At 67.2% G+C, this 20,477-nt stretch overlaps 5 protein-coding genes across 7 annotated transcripts; 2 read left to right on the top strand and 3 right to left on the bottom strand.

Annotated features, from left to right (window-relative positions):
* The first annotated feature begins 99 nt into the window (after positions 1-99).
* Positions 100-4,922, top strand: DPEP1 (dipeptidase 1). Of its 3 annotated transcripts, none has more exons than XM_048317077.1 (11): positions 100-641; positions 1,033-1,161; positions 2,091-2,223; positions 2,665-2,797; positions 2,876-3,026; positions 3,124-3,193; positions 3,477-3,653; positions 3,739-3,823; positions 3,898-3,973; positions 4,171-4,306; positions 4,643-4,922. In XM_048317077.1, exons 2-11 carry the CDS (start codon positions 1,049-1,051, stop codon positions 4,811-4,813), a joined length of 1,245 nt encoding a protein of 414 aa, XP_048173034.1. In that variant the 5' UTR covers positions 100-641; positions 1,033-1,048; the 3' UTR covers positions 4,814-4,922. The 3 variants fall into 3 exon arrangements, with proteins under 3 accessions (XP_048173034.1, XP_048173033.1, XP_048173032.1); XM_048317076.1 differs by having other exon boundaries at positions 1,012-1,161; XM_048317075.1 differs by lacking the exon at positions 100-641 and having other exon boundaries at positions 856-1,161.
* Positions 4,923-5,875: 953 nt separating this feature from the next.
* Positions 5,876-10,329, bottom strand: CHMP1A (charged multivesicular body protein 1A). Its single transcript, XM_048316778.1, has 7 exons — positions 10,280-10,329; positions 10,086-10,105; positions 9,458-9,535; positions 9,038-9,184; positions 8,229-8,357; positions 7,954-8,141; positions 5,876-7,381 (listed from the first exon to the last, which is right to left on the bottom strand). The coding sequence occupies exons 1-7, from the start codon at positions 10,284-10,286 to the stop codon at positions 7,360-7,362; spliced, it is 591 nt and encodes a 196-aa protein (XP_048172735.1). The 5' UTR covers positions 10,287-10,329; the 3' UTR covers positions 5,876-7,359.
* Positions 10,330-10,619: 290 nt separating this feature from the next.
* Positions 10,620-13,930, top strand: CDK10 (cyclin dependent kinase 10). The gene is made up of 13 exons (XM_048316777.1): positions 10,620-10,772; positions 10,882-10,954; positions 11,407-11,478; positions 11,568-11,670; positions 11,786-11,867; positions 12,222-12,289; positions 12,499-12,551; positions 12,636-12,705; positions 12,785-12,844; positions 12,930-13,053; positions 13,134-13,273; positions 13,377-13,429; positions 13,520-13,930. The coding sequence occupies exons 1-13, from the start codon at positions 10,638-10,640 to the stop codon at positions 13,615-13,617; spliced, it is 1,131 nt and encodes a 376-aa protein (XP_048172734.1). The 5' UTR covers positions 10,620-10,637; the 3' UTR covers positions 13,618-13,930.
* Positions 13,931-14,358: 428 nt separating this feature from the next.
* On the bottom strand, positions 14,359-15,603 carry SPATA2L (spermatogenesis associated 2 like). Its single transcript, XM_048317089.1, has 2 exons — positions 15,256-15,603; positions 14,359-15,177 (listed from the first exon to the last, which is right to left on the bottom strand). The coding sequence occupies exons 1-2, from the start codon at positions 15,601-15,603 to the stop codon at positions 14,359-14,361; spliced, it is 1,167 nt and encodes a 388-aa protein (XP_048173046.1).
* VPS9D1 (VPS9 domain containing 1) lies at positions 15,514-20,201 on the bottom strand. The gene is made up of 16 exons (XM_048317088.1): positions 20,085-20,201; positions 19,542-19,614; positions 19,366-19,458; positions 19,104-19,266; positions 18,690-18,801; positions 18,486-18,548; positions 18,258-18,310; positions 18,091-18,178; positions 17,891-17,976; positions 17,337-17,800; positions 17,064-17,193; positions 16,793-16,986; positions 16,639-16,720; positions 16,379-16,483; positions 15,993-16,105; positions 15,514-15,604 (listed from the first exon to the last, which is right to left on the bottom strand). Exons 1-15 carry the CDS (start codon positions 20,199-20,201, stop codon positions 16,030-16,032), a joined length of 1,899 nt encoding a protein of 632 aa, XP_048173045.1. The 3' UTR covers positions 15,514-15,604; positions 15,993-16,029.
* Positions 20,202-20,477: the final 276 nt, after the last annotated feature.

The following is a 20,477-nucleotide window of genomic DNA, read 5'->3' as shown; positions in this document are numbered from 1 at the left end:
CTGGGGCCAGCGCCGGGAGAGAGCTGCTGGCAGGGGCTGGAGACACCCGGGATGGGATGGAAGGGGATGGGTGGGATGGGATTCCTGCCTTCCCAGACCCCCCGCCGCAGCCGGGAGAAACGTGGGGGCTGCGCCACCCCGGGAAGGGGGCCGGGAAGCCCGAGGGATGCCAGCCCCACAGCGTCCCCACTCCGAGCTCCCCGTGGCTGGCACCGGCGGAGGGGGTTCCCGTCCCGGCACACTCCAAGCATGAGGTGTCTGGTTGGGTCGGCCATCTCCACGTGGCTCCGTGCCATTCCCAGAAGCCCCACCAAGGCCTCTTGCTGGGAAGGACACTACAGCTGGAGCCAGCAGGGATGTGCAGCATCTGCCGGATAACGGTGCCTCAGTTTCCCCTCGGGACGCTGCAGAAGGACAGGAGTGTGGGGAATCCAAGCACACATGGAGGACCAGCAGCCGCCCCACACCACGGCCGTGCCACCCCGGCTGCTTCCCCCCGGGCATGTGGCGGCTCCAGCGCCATGGCAGGGGGTGGCTCTGGGGTGGCTGGAGCCCATCCCAGCCCCGTCACCGCACGCAAGCCGGAAAACTTAATTCACAGCCGTTGCAGGCAGGGACTGCCCAAGTGTCCCGGGGCCAGGGTGAGCGGGGCCGGGGGTATTGGGGGTGCCGGGGATGCTGAGGGTGCCAGTGCTGAACTGGGGGTGCCGATGGATGCCAGTGCCGGGGAGGCTAAGGCAGGGATGGGACTGGCACTTTCCCAGCCAAAAAAAATCTGGGCTTCATTAGACGGATTGGGAGCGTCACCGCGGCTCGGAGGAGAGGCCTTGGCACGACACAGCCACTGGGGCTGGGCTGGGGGAGGCCGTGGAGCCCTGGCACTGCCAAGTGGGCACAGGGCACCCAGGGAGGAGTAGCGCTGCGCTCCTGGTTATTCATTGACGGTGGGAGGGGACGGAGGAACGAGGGGCAGCCATCCCTGTGCGTGTGCTCACACGGTGGTGGTGGCAGGTCCCCCCTTGTCCCCAGCAGCATCAAGCGGGAGAAGATGCCAGGCGGGAGCATGTGGGTGCTGGTGCTGGCGCTGGCACTGCCCAGCAATGGACAGCAGCACCTGGAGGAGGCCAAGCGCATCATGACCACCACGCCGGTCATCGACGGGTGAGCAAAGGTCACCTGGCCCTGCAGCGTGCCCGGCTGCTCGGTCTCTGTGGGAAAATCCCAGCTGGGAAACCCTGCTGGGACAGCCCGATGGGGGATCCCCGGGCCGGGCACCCCAGGGCTGTGCGGGAACAGGGAGCAACTTTCCCAGGGGATCCCCATGCCAAGCACCCCAGGGCTGTGTGGGGACAGGGGACAGCTCCCCTGGGGATCCCATGGGACCGTCCGTGCAGCCGAGGGGATCCCCGGCGGCGCAGCCCAGCGGGATTGAGCAGGGTACCGGGAAGCCGGGGCTAGGCTGCCCTGGGGGAAGTCCCTGCTCTTCCTGAGGCATGTCCCTGCTCTCTTCTCGGGACCCTCAGGAGGCTCCAGTCCCCTGCAGCGTTCCCTCATGCATCAGTGCTGTGCCACGGCAGCCATCGGAACAGGGAGCGGGCAGGGGGATGTGGGACTGTGACGCAGGAGCGGGAAGTGGCACTCAGCCCGGAGCCTGCCACTTCCCCGGTGGCACCCACCGGTGTGGGATGTGCGTGGCAGGATGTCCCTGCGGTCACATCCCCGTCAAAGGGATGTCGGGCTGGCTCCCCCGGGTGTGAGGGCTGATGATGGGTGGGAAAGGTGCACGGGAGGGTCCTCCAGGGGCCCCACACGGCGCTGTCCCCTGGGACTGCCCTGTGTCCAGCTCCTGGCTGGAACTGCTTGGGTGGCTTCTGGCTGAGAGGACAGGTGGGTGGAGAGATGGACTGATGGGGGGATGGAGGATGGATAATAAATGTGTGTGTGGGTGAATGGATGCATGGATGGAAGATGGATGGAATGACAGCCAGACGGGGGGACTGTGTGTGCAGCGAGCCAGGGGGGTGGGCAGCCTGAGGAGGAGTGGGCAGAGGGTCAGGCCACTCCTCAGTGCGCATCCTGTCCCTGCCCAGGCACAACGACCTGCCCTGGCAGCTCCTCCAGAAGTTCAACAACCAGCTGATGCTGCCAGCAGCCAACCTGACGCTGCTGAACGACACCCACACCAACATCCCCAAACTGCGCCAGGGGCACGTGGGCGGGCAGGTGGGAGCACCGGGACGGGCACTGGGGGGGGCTCTGGGGAGGGCAGGGAGCAGCCGGGTGGGCAGGGGCACCAGTGAGGGCACCACGGGGAATGGGGGGCGCTGGGGTGGACAGGAGCACAAGAAAGAGTACTGGGGTGGGCAGGGACGCCAGGGTGAGCACTGGGGCTCTCAGGACAGCACCAGGACTGGCAGACACGCTGGGGTGGGCAGTGGTGCGGGCAGTAGGGTGGGCAGTGGTGCAGGCAGTGGGGTGGGCAGTGGTGCGGGCAGTGGTGCGGGCAGTAGGGTGGGCAGCGGGGCGGGCAGTGGTGTGGGCAGTGGTGCGGGCAGTGGTGCGGGCAGTGGGGCGGGCAGTGGGGCGGGCAGTAGAGTGGGCAGTGGGGCGGGCAGTGGGGTGGGCAGTGCCCGCGCTGCCGTGCTGACGGAGCGCCCGTGGCAGTTCTGGTCCGTGTACGTGCCCTGCGAGACGCAGAACAAGGACGCGGTGAAGCGCACGCTGGAGCAGATGGACGTGGTGCAGCGCATGTGCGACCTGTACCCCGACACCTTCGCCTGCGTCACGGACAGCAACGGTGAGCGGGCACAGGGACGGCACCACGGGGTGCTGACAGGCCGTGCCCACCGCAGCTGATGCCCCTGCCCTCCCGCAGGTGTCCGGGAGGCGTTCCGGAGCGGGAAGGTGGCCAGCCTCATTGGGGTGGAGGGCGGCCACTCCATCGACAGCAGCCTGGGCATCCTGCGCACCCTCTACCGCCTGGGCGCCCGCTACATGACCCTCACCCACAGCTGCAACACTCCCTGGTAAGACCCCCAGAGGGGACAGAGAGGGGGTGGCAGGGTCGGTGTGGGGGGATGTGGTCAGAGGTGTGGCCACTCTGATGCTCTCCCTGCTTTGCAGGGCTGACAACTGGCTGGTGGACACCAAGGAAGAAAAACCTGTGCACCACGGCCTCTCACCCTTTGGGAAGGTGAGGAATAGCATCAGCTGTGGTGTCCAGGAGCAGTGGCATTGGAGGAATGTGGTACTGGTGCCCACTGGCCCCATGCTGGGTGATTTGCCCTGGCTGTAGTGTTCCCTCCATCCATCCATCTATCCATCCATCCATCCATCCATCCATCCATCCATCCGCCCATCCCTCTGTTCCATCAGCCAAAAGCCACCCAAGCAGCTCCAGACATCCCCACAGGGAACCCCTCAGAGGACCCTCCCATACACCCCTCAGCCCCCCAACCCCATCCCTGTCCCTGCAGAGGGTGGTGGAGGAGATGAACCGCCTGGGCATGATCGTGGACCTGGCCCACGTCTCAGTGGATACGATGAAGGTTGTACTGAACATCTCCAAAGCCCCCGTCATCTTCAGCCACTCGTCTGCCTACAGCATCTGCCCGCACCGCCGCAACGTGCCCGACGACGTGCTGCAGCTGGTGGTGAGTGTGGGGGCACGGCCGGGGCAGGGCAGGGACAGTGGGGGGTCCTGGGGGGGGGCTGGGGGCTCAGGGCTGTTCCCCTCAGGCCTCCACGGGCAGCCTGGTGATGGTCAACTTCTACAATGCCTACGTGACCTGCAGTGGCACGGCCACACTGTCCGACGTTGCAGGTGAGGAGGTGCCCAGGTGGGTGGGGGGTGGCAGTGACCCCCCTGCCCTGCTCACCCCGGTCCCTCCCCCCCAGACCACATGGACTATGTGAAGAAGGTGGCTGGTGCCAAGGCCGTCGGCTTCGGCGGGGACTACGACGGGGTCCCAGGGTAAAGGGGGATGATGGTGCAGGATGGGATGGGATGGGATGGGATGGGATGGGATGGGATGGGATGGGATGGGATGGGATGGGGCAGTGTGTCCCCGCCATGAGGACTTCCTGAGGGGCGGGGGCGTCCCCTCGTGCCCTGTGTGGGCAGCTGGGGGTGCTGGGGGTAGCCCAGCTGTGACCTGTGGGGTGGCACAGGGTCCCCACTGGCCTGGAGGACGTCTCCAAGTATCCTGCGCTGGTGGCCGAGCTGCTGGCGAGGAACTGGACAGAGGAGGAGGTGAAGTGGGCTCTGGCTGAGAACCTGCTCCGGGTCTTCAGCAAAGTGGAGGAGGTGAGTGGGGCTTGGGAAGCACCGGGCACAGGGATGTACAGGGCAAGGGGCACTTGGGCCGTGGGGACACAAGTGGCACTGGGAGCATCAGGAATGGGGATGTATGGGACATGGGGGCACGTGGCACGGGGACGCTTGGGGCAGCAGACACGGGCCAAACATCAGGGCATGTGGCACTCAGGAATTTATGGGGACAGGGGGTAGCACAGGGACTCACGGGGCACCGGGACATCCGTGGGATGGTGTGGGGTGGCACAGAGAAGTGCGGGGTGGTAGGGGCTCTGTGGGGACGGGCACTGCCCCTCACAGCGGGAGCCCACCGTGTCCCCACGGCAGGTGAAGAAGAGCCTGCAGGGCACAGCTGCCCTCGAGATGCCCATCGCCTTCGAGGAGCTGGAGGGGACGTGCAGAACCAGCTACGGGTACTCCAAAGGCGCCGGCACCGCCCGGGCCCCGTCGGCAGCCCTGGCGCTGCCCTTGGCCCTGCTCCTCTCCGTGCTCCGCTAACACCCGGCTGCCACCGCGGCCCCGGCACCGTGCCCGGGGGCTGCCGGGCGGGGCACGACCCTGCGCCCCTTTCCGCCGGATCTGCCGGCGAAATAAAACCGTGGCTCGAGCAGTGCCGGCAGCGAGTGTCCGTGCGGGACCCTGCGGGACCCCCGCCAGCGCCCATCGGCTCCTGGCTGGAGGTGTTGGGCCACCCCGGCGTGTCCCCGGCCAGCCCGGCATGCCACCGGCGGGGCAGAGCAGCCGGGTCCCGGCGGCGCCCACCGGGAAGCCGTAACCGCACCGGGAGTGACACATCCCGGCAACACCTGGCCGGGGCGGCTGCGGCGCTGCCTCCGCAGGATGCTTCCACTAATCATTAGCTAATTAATTGGCTACTTAATTATCTCCTTAGCAATTTCCTCTCACATTCAGGAACAGCCTGTCTTCGGAGCGGAGGCGGGCGAACAGGCAGGAGAAGGAGAGCCATCTTCCTGTGGCATTCGGGATTTGGCTGAGGCACGGGGCCCTTCTGCCAGCCCGGCACGGGGAAGGGATGGGGACAGCGAGGGGATGGGGACAGGGAAGGCTGCACCCTCGCCCCCGCAGCCCCGTCCCTGGCAGTGAGGCTGCCGTGGGCAGGTGCTGATGGCAGGATGGGTGCGGTGCCACCTCGGTGCGGTGACAAACCCGGGGTGCCCGGCTTGTCCCCACGAGGGCTGTGGAACGGTGCAGGGAGCTGGGCTGGCCCAACTCCAATGGGGAGGGGAGCTGGGCTCCAGCTGCTCCGAGCTCCTGCTCACCCTGGTCCCCCCGGTCCGGCCACAGGAGAGGGACAGGTCCCTGCAGAAGTGGCAGCAGTGGCGGAAGGCGGTTGTCCTTGTCCTCCAGCACCCCCAGAGCGGGCACCCCGAGCCACTTCCCAGCTCCTGGATGGGCAGAGGCTGTGGGAACAAGAGCAGCCCCTTCCTCCCCCTCAGCTCCAGGGCAGCCCCTTGGCACCAGGTCCTGTCGCAGGGCAGGGGACAGGGTGAGACCATGGGGCCCACGGACCCCGTCTGCATCCACACCCCCAACACACACTGAGGTGTTCAGAGATTGTTTATTTAAACCCACACAAGGGGATGGACACGGTTTGGGGAAAAAGAAGGCAAATAAGACAAACTTTAAAAAAAATCACCACTGAAACCAGAGAGAGAGAGCCCGGGGAGAGGGACAGGGGCCAGCTCTGGAGCCCCCGGTCCCACGGGGACACCGTGCAGGGAGCCGGGAGCCAGGCACAAATCTCCAGGGTCCCCCAGCTGCCCGCCCGGCCCATCGGGAGGTGGCACAAGATCCAGTGCTCTGCTGTAGACCAAAGCCGCCTCCTCCTCCTCCTCGGTGGGGAGGAAGGCTCTGTGTCACCAGCCACACGCTCCAAGGCCACTAAACTCGGGAAAAACAACTCAGCGGGAAGTGTTTGTGCCGGGGAGGTGGCCCCCATGACATCCCCCAGAGGTCAAAGTTGCTCCTGGGAGACCCAAAGGAAACAGCGTTTCCTTCCGGGAGAGCTTCCAGCAATCCAGCAGCTCCGCGGTGCCGGGGATCGCGCGGGAGGGGCACAAACAGCTCCAGCCCCAGGCGAAGGTGACAAGGGACAAGCGGCGAGAGGGGACGCGGCGAGCAGCCCCCGCCCCCAGCCCGGCGCCAGCAGCGAGGGGACAGAGGATATCCAGGGACGAGGCACAAGGATCGAGACGGAGCTGCTCCCGGGATGGTTCTGCATTCCCTGTCACACCCACCCGGCAGGGGGACATTTGGGGACGTGTCTGCAGCCACCACAGCTGCTGCAATCCGCTCCCAGTGGTGGACACGGGTCCTCACTGGTCCAAACTGGCAGCCAGGGCCGGGATAACCATTTCCAGCTGGCAGTGCCTGGGGAATGTGTGGATTGACACGCACAGGGCTGGGTGGGAGGGTGTTCCAAAGGGCACTTCGTGGTATGGGGCTGGGGGTGTTGGCCCGGCGGGACACAGAGCAGCAAAGGGCACAGGGACAGTGACAGCGGAGGAAGGGACACCCCGGTGTCACCGCCCCTTCCTGCAAGGCACCGACCTCCCCACATCCACAGCCAGGCACAGGGTCCTTCCCGCAGCGCCGCCAGAGACTGGGAACCCCGCGGGTTCTCCTGCTCCTCCCAAACAGCTCCCGAGGAACTCAGCCCACAGCTCAGCTCCGGGCAGGGACAGGGAACAACACAGGAGTTGGGGGAGCAGCATCCCGAGACCAGGAAAGTCCCCTTAGTGTTCCATCAGCAGCGGGATGTGGGGCTCTGCCAGGCACCACCAGCAGCACCCTCCGAACAAAGCCCCCCCAGTCCAGCACAGCGTTCCTCGGCCACGGGAGCGGCCGCGTTCCCTCCTGCCGGGATTGCCACCTGCTCGGGGAAGGGCTGCCACCCCCACACGAGAGTCCCGAGGCGGGGGGGAAATGGGGACGTGTTGTGGGGCGGCGGCAGGGCCGGCCGGGGCTGTGGGAGGGGGTCCCGGCTCCTGCACCCGCTCCACCGGTGCCGTCCACGGGAGAGCTCAGTTCCGCAGGGCAGCCAACCTGGAGGGGAGAGCGGGAGAAGGGAGTGAGGTCAGGGCAGCAGGAACAGCCACAGCTCGGGGGCAGCTGCAGCCAGTGTGTCCAGGGAACTCCTCTGCCAAGGAACCTCCCCGAAATCCTGCCCTGGAGCCGCAACCACGGCGGCTGGGGGTGAACTCACACAGCTGAGGTGCTGTGGAGAATGGCTTCCCAACTCCTCTTTCTCTTCTGGTCCCTCTCCCCAGGCTGTCCCCATGCCACAGCCTCGGGGCTGTCCCCAGGTGGCCCCGTGGTGGCTGTGTGGGAGCAGGGGCAGTTCCAGAGCTGTTGGCAGGGCAGTGCCAGGCACTCCCTGAGCAGAGCAGCTGCACGAGGGTGAGTGTGGGGCTGGGGGGCCTGTCCTGCCCCTGCCCAGTACCAGGCCCACCCCCTCCCAAGGCCCAAAGTGGCCCCACAGTCTTGGGGACTTGCCCAAACACAACAGACGGGGCTCATCCCCCTGAGCCCCCCAGGAAGGGCCAACTCCTTCCCTTCATGCCAGTGAGGGATCCTGGGAAGCACTGGAACCATCCAGGAATTGGGAGAGAACCAACCTCCGGGACAGCTGGTCCTCCTGGGAGCGGACAGAGCTCTCCCCCACGGCCGAGGCTCCCTCGGGCAGCTGGCTGAGCTGGTCCATGATCTCCAGCCCGTTCTCCTCGGCGATCTGGACGATCAGGCTGTCCACCTGCTCCTGCGGCGTGCTCAGCGTGGTGGCCGAGCTCATGGAGTCCTCCATGACCTGGGACAGACACAGCCCTGTCACCCTGCCCGGCCCAGGGATCCCACCCTCGTCCCACCCTCTCTCTCCTGGATGCCCAGCACTCACCGACGTGTGAACATCCAAATTCTGCACTTGCTGCTCGAATTTATCCATCACTGCCGACACCTTCTGCAGGTCCATGGAGCTCAGGGCCTTGTCCAGGGCCTTGGTCACCTGTGCCATGTTTTTCGTCACCTGCAAGAGGAGATTCCTTAAGGAAGGCTCTGAGGGGTGCAGATGAATCCAAGCGCTGTCCTGACGCCTCCCCGGGTAGGATGAACCTGTCTGAGACTGATGCCATGAAGATTTTTTGCCTTTTCTTTTATACCCCTGTTATACCTTTTTACAACTTCTGTATTCCCAGTGCTTTTTGCCTACATTCTTGGACTTGTTTGTCAAGCTGAGAGACTCAACATTTTAGAAGCTTCATAGCTAAAGATCAATGTGCCCCAGACCCCAAGGTCCTCTCCAGAACACATTCTGTAAACCAAGATAGAACCATCCAGGGGAAGGCTTCTTAGGGAGGGGGGCTCACTTGAGCCTCTCATTGGGGAATCTTTGATAGATCTGCTAATTAGTAACACCTATAATGTGATACCAGATCTTTGGGGATAGACTCAGCAGGGTGCATCTCGATGCATATGACCTGGACGTGTGCACCTAAGGATCCTTAAAATAAACACCAAGGTAAAATCCCTTTTCCCCTTCTAACCGTGTATGACTCTTGATTTTAAGAGCAGGAAAAGGCATCAGGACCAGCAGGAGCCTCAGCGGGGTCGCTGTGGGGGACGGGGCAGCCTGTGCTGCTTGGAGGCACCGAGAGGGGAAGCTTCATGCGGGGATGGAGCTCCCAAAGCCCCGCTGGAGGCTCTTACCCCCTTCATGGTGACGGCTGTCTGCACCTTGGAGGCCACAGCATCCACCCGGGACGCCATCCGGAGCCAGTTGAGCCCCTCGTTCTTCTTGCGGATGGCATTCTCGGCATAAACCCGGGCACACTCCACGTTCTTCTGCTGCAGGGCCTGGCACACGGAGAACCCACGCTCAGAGAAGCCCCCACGGGTTCAGACTGGGGGCTCCCAGCAGGAAACAGCTCTCCCGTGACCCCAGAGCTGGGAATGCCCCAGAGTGGGAATAAACACCCCTCCTGCTGCTGGATGTGCCACATTCCCCCGGCAGTGCAGGAGTGCAGGCTGGGCAGCGGATCCGCCCCTTTCTTGCTCCTGCATGGCGGGAGGAGGGAATTCCAGCTACCCCACGCAGCGCTGGGCACCGGCAGGATGAGCCCCACCCACCTTTTTGACTTTGGCTTGCTCGGCCTTGGAGTCCTTCTCGGCTTTCTTGGAGAGTTTCTCCAGCTGCTTCGCTGTGAACTGCGGAGGAGAGCGGGACAGCGCCGGGATACAGCGGGACAGGGCCAGGGACAGAGTCACGGAATGGTTTGGGTTGGTCTGGAAGGGACCTCAAAGCCCCTCCAGTGCCACCCCTGCCCTGGGCAGGGACACCTCCCACTATCCCAGGCTGCTCCAAGCCTCATCCAGCCTGGCCCTGGGCACTGCCAGGGATCCAGGGGCAGCCACAGCTGCTCTGGGCACCCTGTGCCAGGGCCTGCCCACCCCACAGGGAACAATTCCTTCCCAATATCCCATTCATCGCTGACCTCTGGCACTGGGAAGCCGCTCCCCTTTGTGCCACCGTGCCAGTGCCACTTGTCCCAGCCCACCTCTCGCTAGCCACGGCTGCCCGACCCTCTGCCCGCGGCACCTCCGGTCCCCCCCGCACTCCGGGGCCTCCTCCTGTGACGGCCCCGCCGCCGGAGAAGCCCCGATGAGGCCGAGCCAGCGGGCGGAACCGACCCCGGGGCTCTCCCGGGACCAGCGATACGGGACGGAAAGGAGGCGGAAGGGCTTCCGCTGCCCTCACCTTCAGCTGGAAGAGCGTGTCTGGAAAGGAAGGAAAGCACAGTCTCAGCGACACCACCGGGACCGGGTGACCGGGGACCCCGCCCACACATCCCGGCCACCAGTCCTGGCTCCGATTCCCCACCCCCAGCCCCAGCCTTCAGGACCCGCCCCAGCCCCACCGGGAGGCCCCGGTACCGCCCAACCCCCCGGTACCGTCCATCCTGCCGGCCGCCGCTTCCGGGTGCCGCCGCCGCTTCCGGGTGCCGCCGCCGCTTCCGGGTGCCGCCGCCGCCGCTTCCGGGCTGTGCGCGCGGAACCTCGCGAGAGACTCGCGGCCGGGGCGGGGAGGTCACGTGGTCAGCGGGAAGGCCTTGGGGGGCGTCGGCCGCGAAGGGGCGGGGGCACACGGCGGGGAGGGGGCGGGGCCAAACGGGGCGGGGCCGTACCGGGCAAGGTCGCTATTGGTCCCTCCCTAGCAACGGTTGCTTGGGGCTTAACGCATGTGGGCGGGGCCTGGCGGTGGGCGGGGCCGGCGGGGATAATAGTGCGCGTGCGCGGGGCGGAACCCGCCATGGCGGACATGGCAGCGGCTGAGGCGGGAGCGCCGCCGGCGCCGGCACCGGCACCGGCCGAACCAGAGCTGGAACCCCTGCGGCTCCGGAGACTGCGGGGCGACGGCTTCTTCGAGGTTTCGGCAGCCGATCGGGTGAGTGCAGCGGGTCCCCGGGGGTGTGAGAGGGCTCGGGGCCGGCGGGGTGGTCCCCGGTGAGGAACCGTCGAGGCGGCACCGCCTGGACGCTGCTCTTTGGTTTCAGCTGGGACGGTGCCGCAGCGTGAAGGAGTTTGAGAAGCTGAACCGGATCGGAGAGGGCACGTACGGCATCGTGTGTGAGTGCGGGCAGTGCCTCCCGGGCGCGGGCGGCTCCCGGTGCGCTGCGGCCACGCGGGACCGGGAAGGGACCCCCAAGTTAATTCCGTTCCACCCCCTGCAATGGGTAGGGACGCCTTCCACTAGACCACACTGCTCCGAGCCCCGTCCAACCTGGCCTTGGCCGCTTACAGGCATGGGGCAGCCACAGCTGCTCTGGGCACCCTGTGCCAGGGCCTCCCCACCCTCCCAGGGAAGAATTCCTTCCCGATATCCCATCCATCCCTGCCCTCTGGCACTGGGAAGACGTTCCCCCGTGTAGAATCCCAGCACGGGTCCCTGGGATCCCCAGGTCGGGAGGGGCCTGAAGCTCACCCAGTTGCACCCCTGTGGCTGGGCTGGGGGGCCGAGGTGGGGTCGGGATGAACCCAGGTGTGTGTCCTGGTGCCAACGCAGCCTGTGCTGCCCCCAGACCGTGCCCGGGACACGCTGACGGACGAGACGGTGGCACTGAAGAAAGTGCGGATGGACAACGAGAAAGATGGTAATGGAGGAGGGGGGGAGCAGGGGCTGCTCTGTCCTGGCTCTGGCTCCAGCCCGTTCCTGCAGCACGGCTGTTCCTCCCTCCCCCAGGAATGCCCATCAGCAGCCTGCGGGAGATCACCCTGCTCCTGCAGCTCCAGCACCCCAACATTGTGGAACTGAAGGAAGTGGTTGTGGGAAACCACCTGGAGAGGTGAGAGTCCCCTGTGTGTCCTCCCTCTGCCTTCCAGACCTCCTTGGAGCCCTGAGCCACCTCAGCAGACAAATCTGTCCTGGGGGAGGCTCTGACCTTGTCTTGTCTCCAACAGCATTTTCCTGGTGATGGGATACTGCGAGCAGGACCTGGCCAGTCTCCTGGAGAACATGCAGACGCCCTTCTCAGAGGCTCAGGTATGGGGTGCAGCAGGATTTGGGTCCAGCACCCCTGAGAGGGTGCTGCCATTCCTGCCAAAATATGTGGGCACTGTGAGGGGCTCCCTAGACCTTGAGGTGGGGGATGCCAGGGATTCTGATGCAGCCTGATTTGCTGAATCTCAGTGAACCCTCCAGGGACTTTCCAGGCTGGATTTGGGGCTGGAGCAAACTGTCAGGGAAACAGAGCTGGGAGAAAATGCCCACCCAGAACCCCCTGGGAGGACACAGGGGTGGAGGGACTGCAGGACACCCCAGTGGGTTTGGCCTGTGGGGGTTTGTCTAGCCAGTGCTGCTCCTGCAGCGGTCACAGTTCCTGTCCTCTGTCCCCAGGTGAAGTGCATCATCCTGCAGGTTCTCAAGGGCCTGCAGTACCTCCATGAGAACTACATCATCCACAGGTGGGAGCGGCAGGATGGAGCTGTGGGGACAAAGGGGTGTCTGGGGACGCTTCCCATGTGCTGGGAGCAAGCGGCACCATCAGGAGCAGCTCCGGGTGGGGGTTTGCTGCCCATCAATGTGGGAGCACCAGCAGGGTAGGGAGGCCATGGAATGATGGGATTGGTTTCTCCCTGCGGTCTCTCACCTCCAGCTGCTCCATTTCCCACAGGGACCTGAAGGTTTCCAACCTGCTGATGACCGACAAAGGCTGTGTGAAGATAGGTGAGTGCCGGCACCTGCGTCCCGCTCCAGCCGTGCCCGGAGCTTAGAGCTGGGCTCCCTCCTGACTGTGACTCTCTGTTGCAGCTGATTTCGGCCTGGCACGCACCTACGGGATGCCCCCCAAGCCCATGACCCCCAAAGTGGTGACTCTGTGGTGAGTGGCTGGTGCCGGGGCGGGTCCTCCCAGCGGGACGGGCTCGTGCTGGCTCTGCCACCAAGCGTCCCCTGTGCAGGTACCGCGCACCAGAGCTGCTGCTGGGGATGACGACCCAGACCACCAGCATCGACATGTGGTAAGGGGGGTGCTGAGGCTGCCTGGGTGGAGCTGGGGGGCTGCAAACTGCGGGGGGTCACTGGAAAGGCTCCTGTGCTCCGCAGGGCTGCTGGCTGCATCCTGGCCGAGCTGCTGGCACACAAACCGCTGCTGCCGGGCACCTCCGAGATCCACCAGATCGACCTCATCGTGCAGCTCTTGGGGACACCCAACGAGAACATCTGGCCGGTGAGAGCTCCCTGCCCATCTTCCCAGTCCTGTCTCCCTGGCTGCTCCCCTGGCCCCTCCTCACATGCAGTTTCCCTCAGGGGTTCTCCAAGCTGCCGCTGGCCACCCAGTACACCCTGCGCAAACAGCCCTACAACAACCTGAAACACAGGTTCCCCTGGCTCTCAGAGGCTGGGCTGCGACTGCTCAACTTCCTCTTCATGTATGACCCCAAGAAAAGGTAAGAGCCAGGCAGGATGCAGGGTGGGTAGGGCAGGGAACCTGCCCCACGCTGTCCCCCAGGCTGGGGTAGTCCCTTCCACTTGCCCTTGTGCCCCCCACAGGGCCACAGCCAAGGACTGCCTGGAGAGCTCCTACTTCAAGGAGAAGCCCTTGCGTAAGTACCCCCCCCCCGCCCTGTCCTGGGGCAGGGCAGGGCAGGACTGGGAGGCTTTGGGCCCTGCTGACACCTCTCTGTGCCTCACAGCCTGTGAGCCGGAGCTGATGCCCACCTTCCCACACCACCGGAACAAGCGGGCGGCCGGCACGGGGATGGAGAGCCAGGCCAAGCGCAGCAAGCCCTGAGCTGTCCCATGGGAACAGGCACCATGTGTCCTGGCTGAGGTGGATTCCCTCAGCCCAATAGTCCTGGCCAGTGCCACGGGCTCCATCCATTCCCAGGACGGCTCCCAAAACCATCTCCCTGTGTGGGATGGGGCAGGCTCCAGTCTGGGGCTGGGCGAGTGTGGCCCCAGGGTCGGGAGTGAGGAGAGATGGGGCCTGGGGATGCCCAGGCTTGGCAGGGCCGGTCCTGTCCCACAGGGGTCCTGGCTTGTGCTGTCTGTGGGGGGCAACCCCGACTTTGCCATCATTAAAAGTATCTGAATTGGCAATGGTAGGAGGGAGTGACCTCATCCTTTGGTGCCAGCAGGGTTGGGAGAAGCTGTGGCTCTGCTCTCCTTCCTCTGTCTCACACATTCCTCCCTAGGGACAAGGATACCTCCATGCCAGCCCAGGTTCTGCCTACCTTTAAGTGGATCCCGGCTCCCACTCTCATGGGAGGTGGGAGCTGCTCCTGTAGGGTGATGTGCTGTCAGGTATCACTGCAGACCCTGCCCCTGGACCAGGCATCTTGGTCCCCCGCACCAGGACAGAACAGCCCATGCTGAGGCAGCCACTTTACTGATGCACTGAATAATTTACAGCAGCAGTGCCCGGGCTGGAGCAGGGCCCAGGCACCGCTGTCTCGGGGGCTGATGAGTCCGGTGTCCTTGTGCCACGCGGTGGCCGTGCCCCTCCCTTCCTGGCAGGCAGGCAGCAGCCGTGTTAGGAGCAGGGTGCAGAGCCCTCAGCCAGCAGCATGTCCAGCTCCGTGCGCTGCAGCCAGAGCCGCTGCTGCCGCTCCCCGCGCAGCTCCTGGCCGCGGTGCCGGCTGCGGCAGGCGCGGCCCGTGGCACAGCCGCCGGCGTGCAGCTGCCGGCAGGTGCTGCAGCAGTACGAGGGCAGCATGCCCCGGTGCAGGCACGAGTGCAGCTGGTAGCACGGCAGCTCTGGGGCATCCTGGGGGCAATCCCGGTGCTCCCCCAGCACCTGGGGACTTCTGCCGGTCCCCACCGGCTCCTGCTCTGGGAAGAGGTGAGAGGAGGTGTCCAGATCAGCGCTGCGCACGGGCTCCGGCCCAAGCGCACCATCGCAGCGTCCCCAGCCCCTCTTGGGCACATCCTGAGGGTCCCTCCACAGCGCTGGGGGAGCTGTGTCCTTGCCCCCTGTGTCCTCGGGGCTGGCTGGCATCTCCTGGTAGAGATCTACGCTGTCCCCACAGTCAGCAGCTGCCCCGCGCTGCGTCCGCGGGTCCTGCAGCATCTCCAGGTGCCCCTTGACCCCCGCGGCCCGATGCCGCGCCTCCAGCAGTTCCTCGGCGCGGGGCCGCGGCAGTCGCAGCGCCAGCTCCGCCAGGATCTCACACTCCAGGCGGCAGGCGAGGAAGCCGACAGCGGCAGCAATCAGCGTGGGCCCCGGGGGCAACCGGGCCACAGCCAGGCGGTGCCGGTCCTGCCGCTCGTAGCCCAGTCGGCCCAAACTCCACACCAGGTCGGCTTCGGGGAGCGCCGGGCGCAGCAGGTGCACGTAAGCACCGGAGTATGTCTGCAAGGAACAACGGGAGGCGTGGCTGGAGCTGTCTGGGTACTCCCACGACATCCCCTTACCACCTTAGGGCCTCACCTGGATGGTGCCGAACTCCCGGCGCCACGGGAAGAGGTAGAGGTTGACGGCCGCCAGCTCCAGCAGCCGGAAGGCGCCGGCCAGGCCCTGCAGCGCCAGCCCGGTGTCGGGGTGGTCCCGCAGCCCCCGGGCCAGCAGTGCCAGGGCGTCCTCCTGCAGAGCCCCCAGCAGCGCCGGCTCCCGCTGCAGCCGCTGCCGCAGCCGCTCCGCCACGGCGGGGTCGGGGCAGGTCCCAGCGGGGCCGAACTCCCGCTGCAGCGAGCGCCGGTACTCCCGGTGGAACTCCTGCCGGAACTCCTGCCCGTATTCCTGCCGCTGCTCCTGCCGCAGCGCCGAGCCTGCACACATGCTGGGGGTACAGCAGCGTGAGATCCCACCCTGGCATCCCCCTCCCAGACCTATGACGATACCCCCGCCAAAGCCTCAGCCCCGGAACTCCGCTCACCCGAGGCCTCCCCGGCACCTCCCCGGTCCCGGTCCCCCCGGTGTCACTCCCTTGCTTCCCCCTGTTCGCCCCCCCGAGGCCTCCCGGTGTTCCCACCCGCCCCTGGTTCCGCCCCGGTCCCGGTTTCCCCCCACCTGCCGGTCCGGCCGCTCGCTTCCCCCCCCCCGTTCCCCTTCCGCGCCCACCGGGCCGGAACGCACGTGCCGCCCGTGGCTCCGCCCCCGGGGCGGGGCCGAGACCGCGGACAGCGCCCCCTGCAGGGCGGGAGGACCCGGGGAGGGGGCGTCAGCACCTGCCCGGGGCTGTGGGGGTCCCGCGCCGCCCCCTCCTCACTGCAGGGACTCCACGTAGGACAGGGCGCTCTGCAGGGACGTCAGGCAGTACCCCTCCTCCCCGATCAGGTACCTGTGCCCACACGCATCACACTGTCACCAACGGGACACCACCACGGGCGCCAGGCTGCCACCGCTGGGACACCGGCACCACCGGGACACCAACCCAGGCACCGCACGAGCACCGCACCGTCATGGCTGTGACACTGCCGTGACCAGGACACCAGCACAGCCACCACCCCTCAGCCCTGCGCTCCCAGGAGCTGCTGTTGCCACCCCCATCCCGGGAGGGTGACACTGTCCTGAGCCCAGGGCTGCCTGCATGGCCCAGCACCCCGGCACGTACCCCTCATGGATGAACTCCTCCAGGGCGGTGCACTCGGAGAGCAGCTGGGGCAACCCCGTCTGCAGCACCACGTAGGACAGGATGGGCAGCAGGTCATCTGCCCCGCTGTGACAACAGGGACTCGTCAGCCATGGTGGCCACAGGGACTGGTGCCCCAACACTGCACCGGCCGCAGCAGCCCCCAGCCCCACACCTGCCCCATACTCCCCACGCTCCCTGTTCCGCTCTGTCTGGCCGAGGGACGTTGTTCCCGTACTCACATGGCGGCCGTGGCGAGGCTCCGGGCGTCCCGGGTGCCGCAGTACTCCTCGGCACACTCGCAGATGCCACGCAGGGCTCGCACTGTGGAACAGGGCGAGCGTCAGGGTCACCGCCAGCCCCGGGCCCCCGCCCCGCGCCGCCACCGCCGCTCACCGATGCACTCCAGCTTCCTGCGGGGACAGGTCTCCAGCGGGATGAGGCGCAGGTCCTGCACGGCGGAGGCGTATGCGGGGCGGCCGGGGGTGGGCGGGAAGAGGCGTGAGGCCAGCCCCATGTCGGCGGGGCTGGCGTGCCGGTGCCGCTCCATGCTGCGCGCCAGGGCCGCCTCGCGGGGCTGCTGCACGGTCCTGAGGGCACAGAGGTGACAGGGGGGTGCCAGGAAGGGAGCAGTGGGTCTCAGACCCTCCAAAGCGGGTCACGGTACCTGTAGAGGGCCAGGAGAGGGGCCCAGAGTGGGGGGAAGAAGGCCTCCTCCAGGCAGGCCAGGCACTGGTCCTTGCCGGCGGCAGTACCGAGCCCCTCGAAGGCCAGCAGAGTCAGAGCCAGCAGCCTGTCTGGGAAGGGCAAGTCACAGAGCAAGCTGGGACCCCTGTCCTACCCACACTGGGACTTCCTATCCTGCCCACCCTGTGCCCCGAGTCATAACGGGGTGCAGGAGAGCCCACAGACAGCCCTCATCTGCCCCCCACTCCCTCACCAATGGCGTTGTGGATGTCCCTCACGACGCCCTTCAGCAGCTCCGGCAGCGCCGTGTCCTGCCCGGGGCCGGCCGGGGTCTCTGCGGGGGCCCAGCCCTCAGGGGACGCCAGGAACCGCTCCAGGTCCTCGAAGGAGCTTTCCCGGGGGGTCTCGGGGGGCTCGGCGGGCCCCGGGGCGCCGCTGTCGGCGAGGGGGGTGGTGGTGGACTGGCTGTGCCGCAGCGCGGCCGGGCCGTGCTCGGGCACCGAGAACATGCAGTGGAGGCTGCGGGACGCTCGGAGCCGGCGGCCCCCCGGCTCGGCGGGCAGCGAGGAGCCCCCGGCGTCCAGCGACAGGAAGGAGAGGCCCGAGGGGGAGGCGGGGGAAGCGTCGGCGGGGCCGCGGCTGACGGCGGGGTAGAGCCGGGCGTACACCGCACACTGCAGCCGCCGCAGCAGCTGCGTGATGGGGTGCTCGGGGCAGCTGTGGGCAGAGGGACGGGGTGGGCAGGGGGCACCGGCAGCAGCCGCAGCCCCCTCGCTCTGGCAGGACCGTGCCCACCCCCGGCAGTACCTCAAGAGGCAGGAGAAGAGCCCTGACACCACTGAGAGATCCGCCGGGCTCCGCTTCAGCTGCGCCTTCCACTGCCTCGGCCAGTCCTGGGGAGTGTCCAGGGCTGGTCATGGGGAAGGTGCGGCACCCTGCCCCACGGCACAGCCTCCTGCCCCACGGCACAGCCTCCAGCCTGCCAGCAGCCCCTGGCCCACACTCACATGGTCCTGCTCATACTCAAGGATGGCAGCGTAGAGTGCTCGCTGCTCCTGCTCCTCGGGGGTGAGGGCCACGCTGCTGGAGAACCTCCTGGGGACACCCCGGGCCAGTGAGCGCACTGCTGAGTGTCCCCACAGCGCAGGGCCCCTGTGGTGACATCCCCACTCACCGGTTGGCCGCCTCCTGCAGCCGCAGCCGCCGCTCCTCCATCTTACGCTGCAGCTGGGCCAGGCACAGTTAAGGGTCCGGAGCCACCACCGTGCTCACCCACTGCCCTTCGCCCTCCTCCATCCCCCCAGCTGGGACCCCAGAGGCCTGTGTGGGGTCGGTGACACCCAGGACAGGGCAGAGGCTCTGCTGGAGCTAGCTCTTGGAGCAATCCCGCTGGGAAGGATACGGTCTCCTCCCGGGCCTTGGCGATCACCAGGTTCTCCATCATCTGCCGCTGCAGGGACAGTGTCTGCGGAGCAGGAGGAGCGTTGGGAACATCCACCCACACCCCGTGGCCAGCAGTGGGGAGTGGGGGATCCCCCAGGAACCCTCTCCCTGCCTGGCTGCCGGCTCCATGCGGCTCCCAGCCCCTCCCCAGCCCCCCACTTGCCAGGGATGTCTTCTGCACGGCCTGGCTTGGGTTCAGCCGTGCCACCCGCGCCTCATAGGCCGCCTTCAGCTTCTGGTTCTGCAGAGAGGCCTCCTCCAGCGGCGTCAGCTCCCTGTAGGAACGGCCTCAGCACCCGTGACAGGCCACAGGACATGTGCCAGGACCCCATCCTGCCCCATGACCCCCCAGGCGGGCATGGGGCCACTGCCAGTCCTTGTGTCCCAGTTCTTGCCAGACCCTGTGTCCCAAACCCCCCAAGTTTGAACCCCCCATGTCCCACCCACTGTGTTTGAGCCTCCCATGTCCCAGCCCCTGCATTCCAGTCCACATCAGCCCCCCATGATCCACCCCTCTCTGTCTCAGCCCCATGTCCCAGTCCCCGTGTCCCAACTCCCATGCCCAAGCCCCCCGTACTTCCGTGCGCTCTGTGCCTCAGCGATCTGCAGCTTCTGGAAGATCTCCGGGGGCAGGAATGGCGAGAGCTTCCCCCCCTCATCTGAGCAGACCCGGCGGTGCCTGGAGAGGGGCGTGGGGCCCCCACCCCGCTCCTGTGCAGCCGGTTTCACCTGGGCTTTCCCTGGAGACGGGGGCAGGACAGGTGGGCTGTGCCTCACCACCAGCCTGGCCCTGGGGGGGCACCCAGCTCCCCAAAACGGGACCCCCACCCCTCACTCACCCAGCGCCGCTGCGATGGATTTGACCCTCTCCAGGCACTGCTCCGCCAGCTTCAGCAGTTTTGGGGTGTCAGGCGTGACCCCCTCGCTGTTCTCTGTGGGGAGGGGGTGCTGAGGTCACTGCAGGACTTCCACCGACCCCATGGTTCCGCGGGGGGGACAAGGGGTCCTGCCTTACCCGTCCCTGCCGCCTCCTCCTGCAGGGCCTGGGCGATGAGGGTGATGCTCTTCAGGTACTCCACGTAGGCCTCCTGCCAAAGGGGGGGCTGAGCAGGGACTCCCGGGGCTGGGGGAGCTCGGGAACCCCCAGGGGGATCGCAGGGTCCCGGTCCAAACGGCAGCCGGGGGGAGCCCGGGGGTGCGGGGCTAGTCCGGGGGTGCTGGGTCAGACCGGGGATGCAGCCCCGGGAGTGGGGCGTGAGTCCGGGAATGCGGGGGGAGCCCCGGGATGCGGCTGAGCCCCGGGATGCAGGATGAGACCGGCAGTGCAGCCCCGCGGCTGGGGGCGAGACCGGGGGACGCACCCCGGCGATGCGGGGGGAGCCCAGGGATGCAGGAGAAGCCGGGGATGCAAAAGGAGCACAGGGATACAGGAGGAGACCGAGGATGCAGCCCCGGGGACGGGGGGGTTGAGCCCGGGGGCGCGGGGCGAGCCCCGGGGGTGCAGTCCCGGGGATGCGGCGGTGCCCGGGGGTCCCTCCCCGGCCGTGCCCGCGCTCACCCTGGTCCGCCCGGCGCTGTCCATGCCCAGGGCGCCGCTCGCCGCCCTCATGGCTCCCTGCAGCCCGCGGGCCCCCCGGCCCGGCGCGGGCCCCTCGCCGGCCCCCGGCGCGGCCATGGCCGCGGGGCCGCCCGGAACGGCGCGCTGGGGCCGCGGGCCCGCCCGGAGCGCGGCGGGACGGACCGGGCGCGGCGGGTCCCCCCGGCCGGCGGGGGCGCTGCGGGCGGGCGGAGCCTCCGGGCCCGGCGGGGACGATGAAGCGCGATCGGCGCGGGCGGTTCCTGGCGGCCCCGGGCGGCCCCCGGGCCCCCCCCGCGCCCCGCCGGACCCCCGGCACGGCCGCCCGCGGCACCGAGCCCGCCGAGCCCCCCGCGGCCGCCGCCTGCGCACCGG

This window comes from Corvus hawaiiensis, chromosome 12 (genome assembly GCF_020740725.1).
Source record: "Corvus hawaiiensis isolate bCorHaw1 chromosome 12, bCorHaw1.pri.cur, whole genome shotgun sequence".
Taxonomy (NCBI): Eukaryota; Metazoa; Chordata; class Aves; order Passeriformes; family Corvidae; genus Corvus; species Corvus hawaiiensis.
This window is presented reverse-complemented; position numbering and strand designations above follow the sequence as displayed.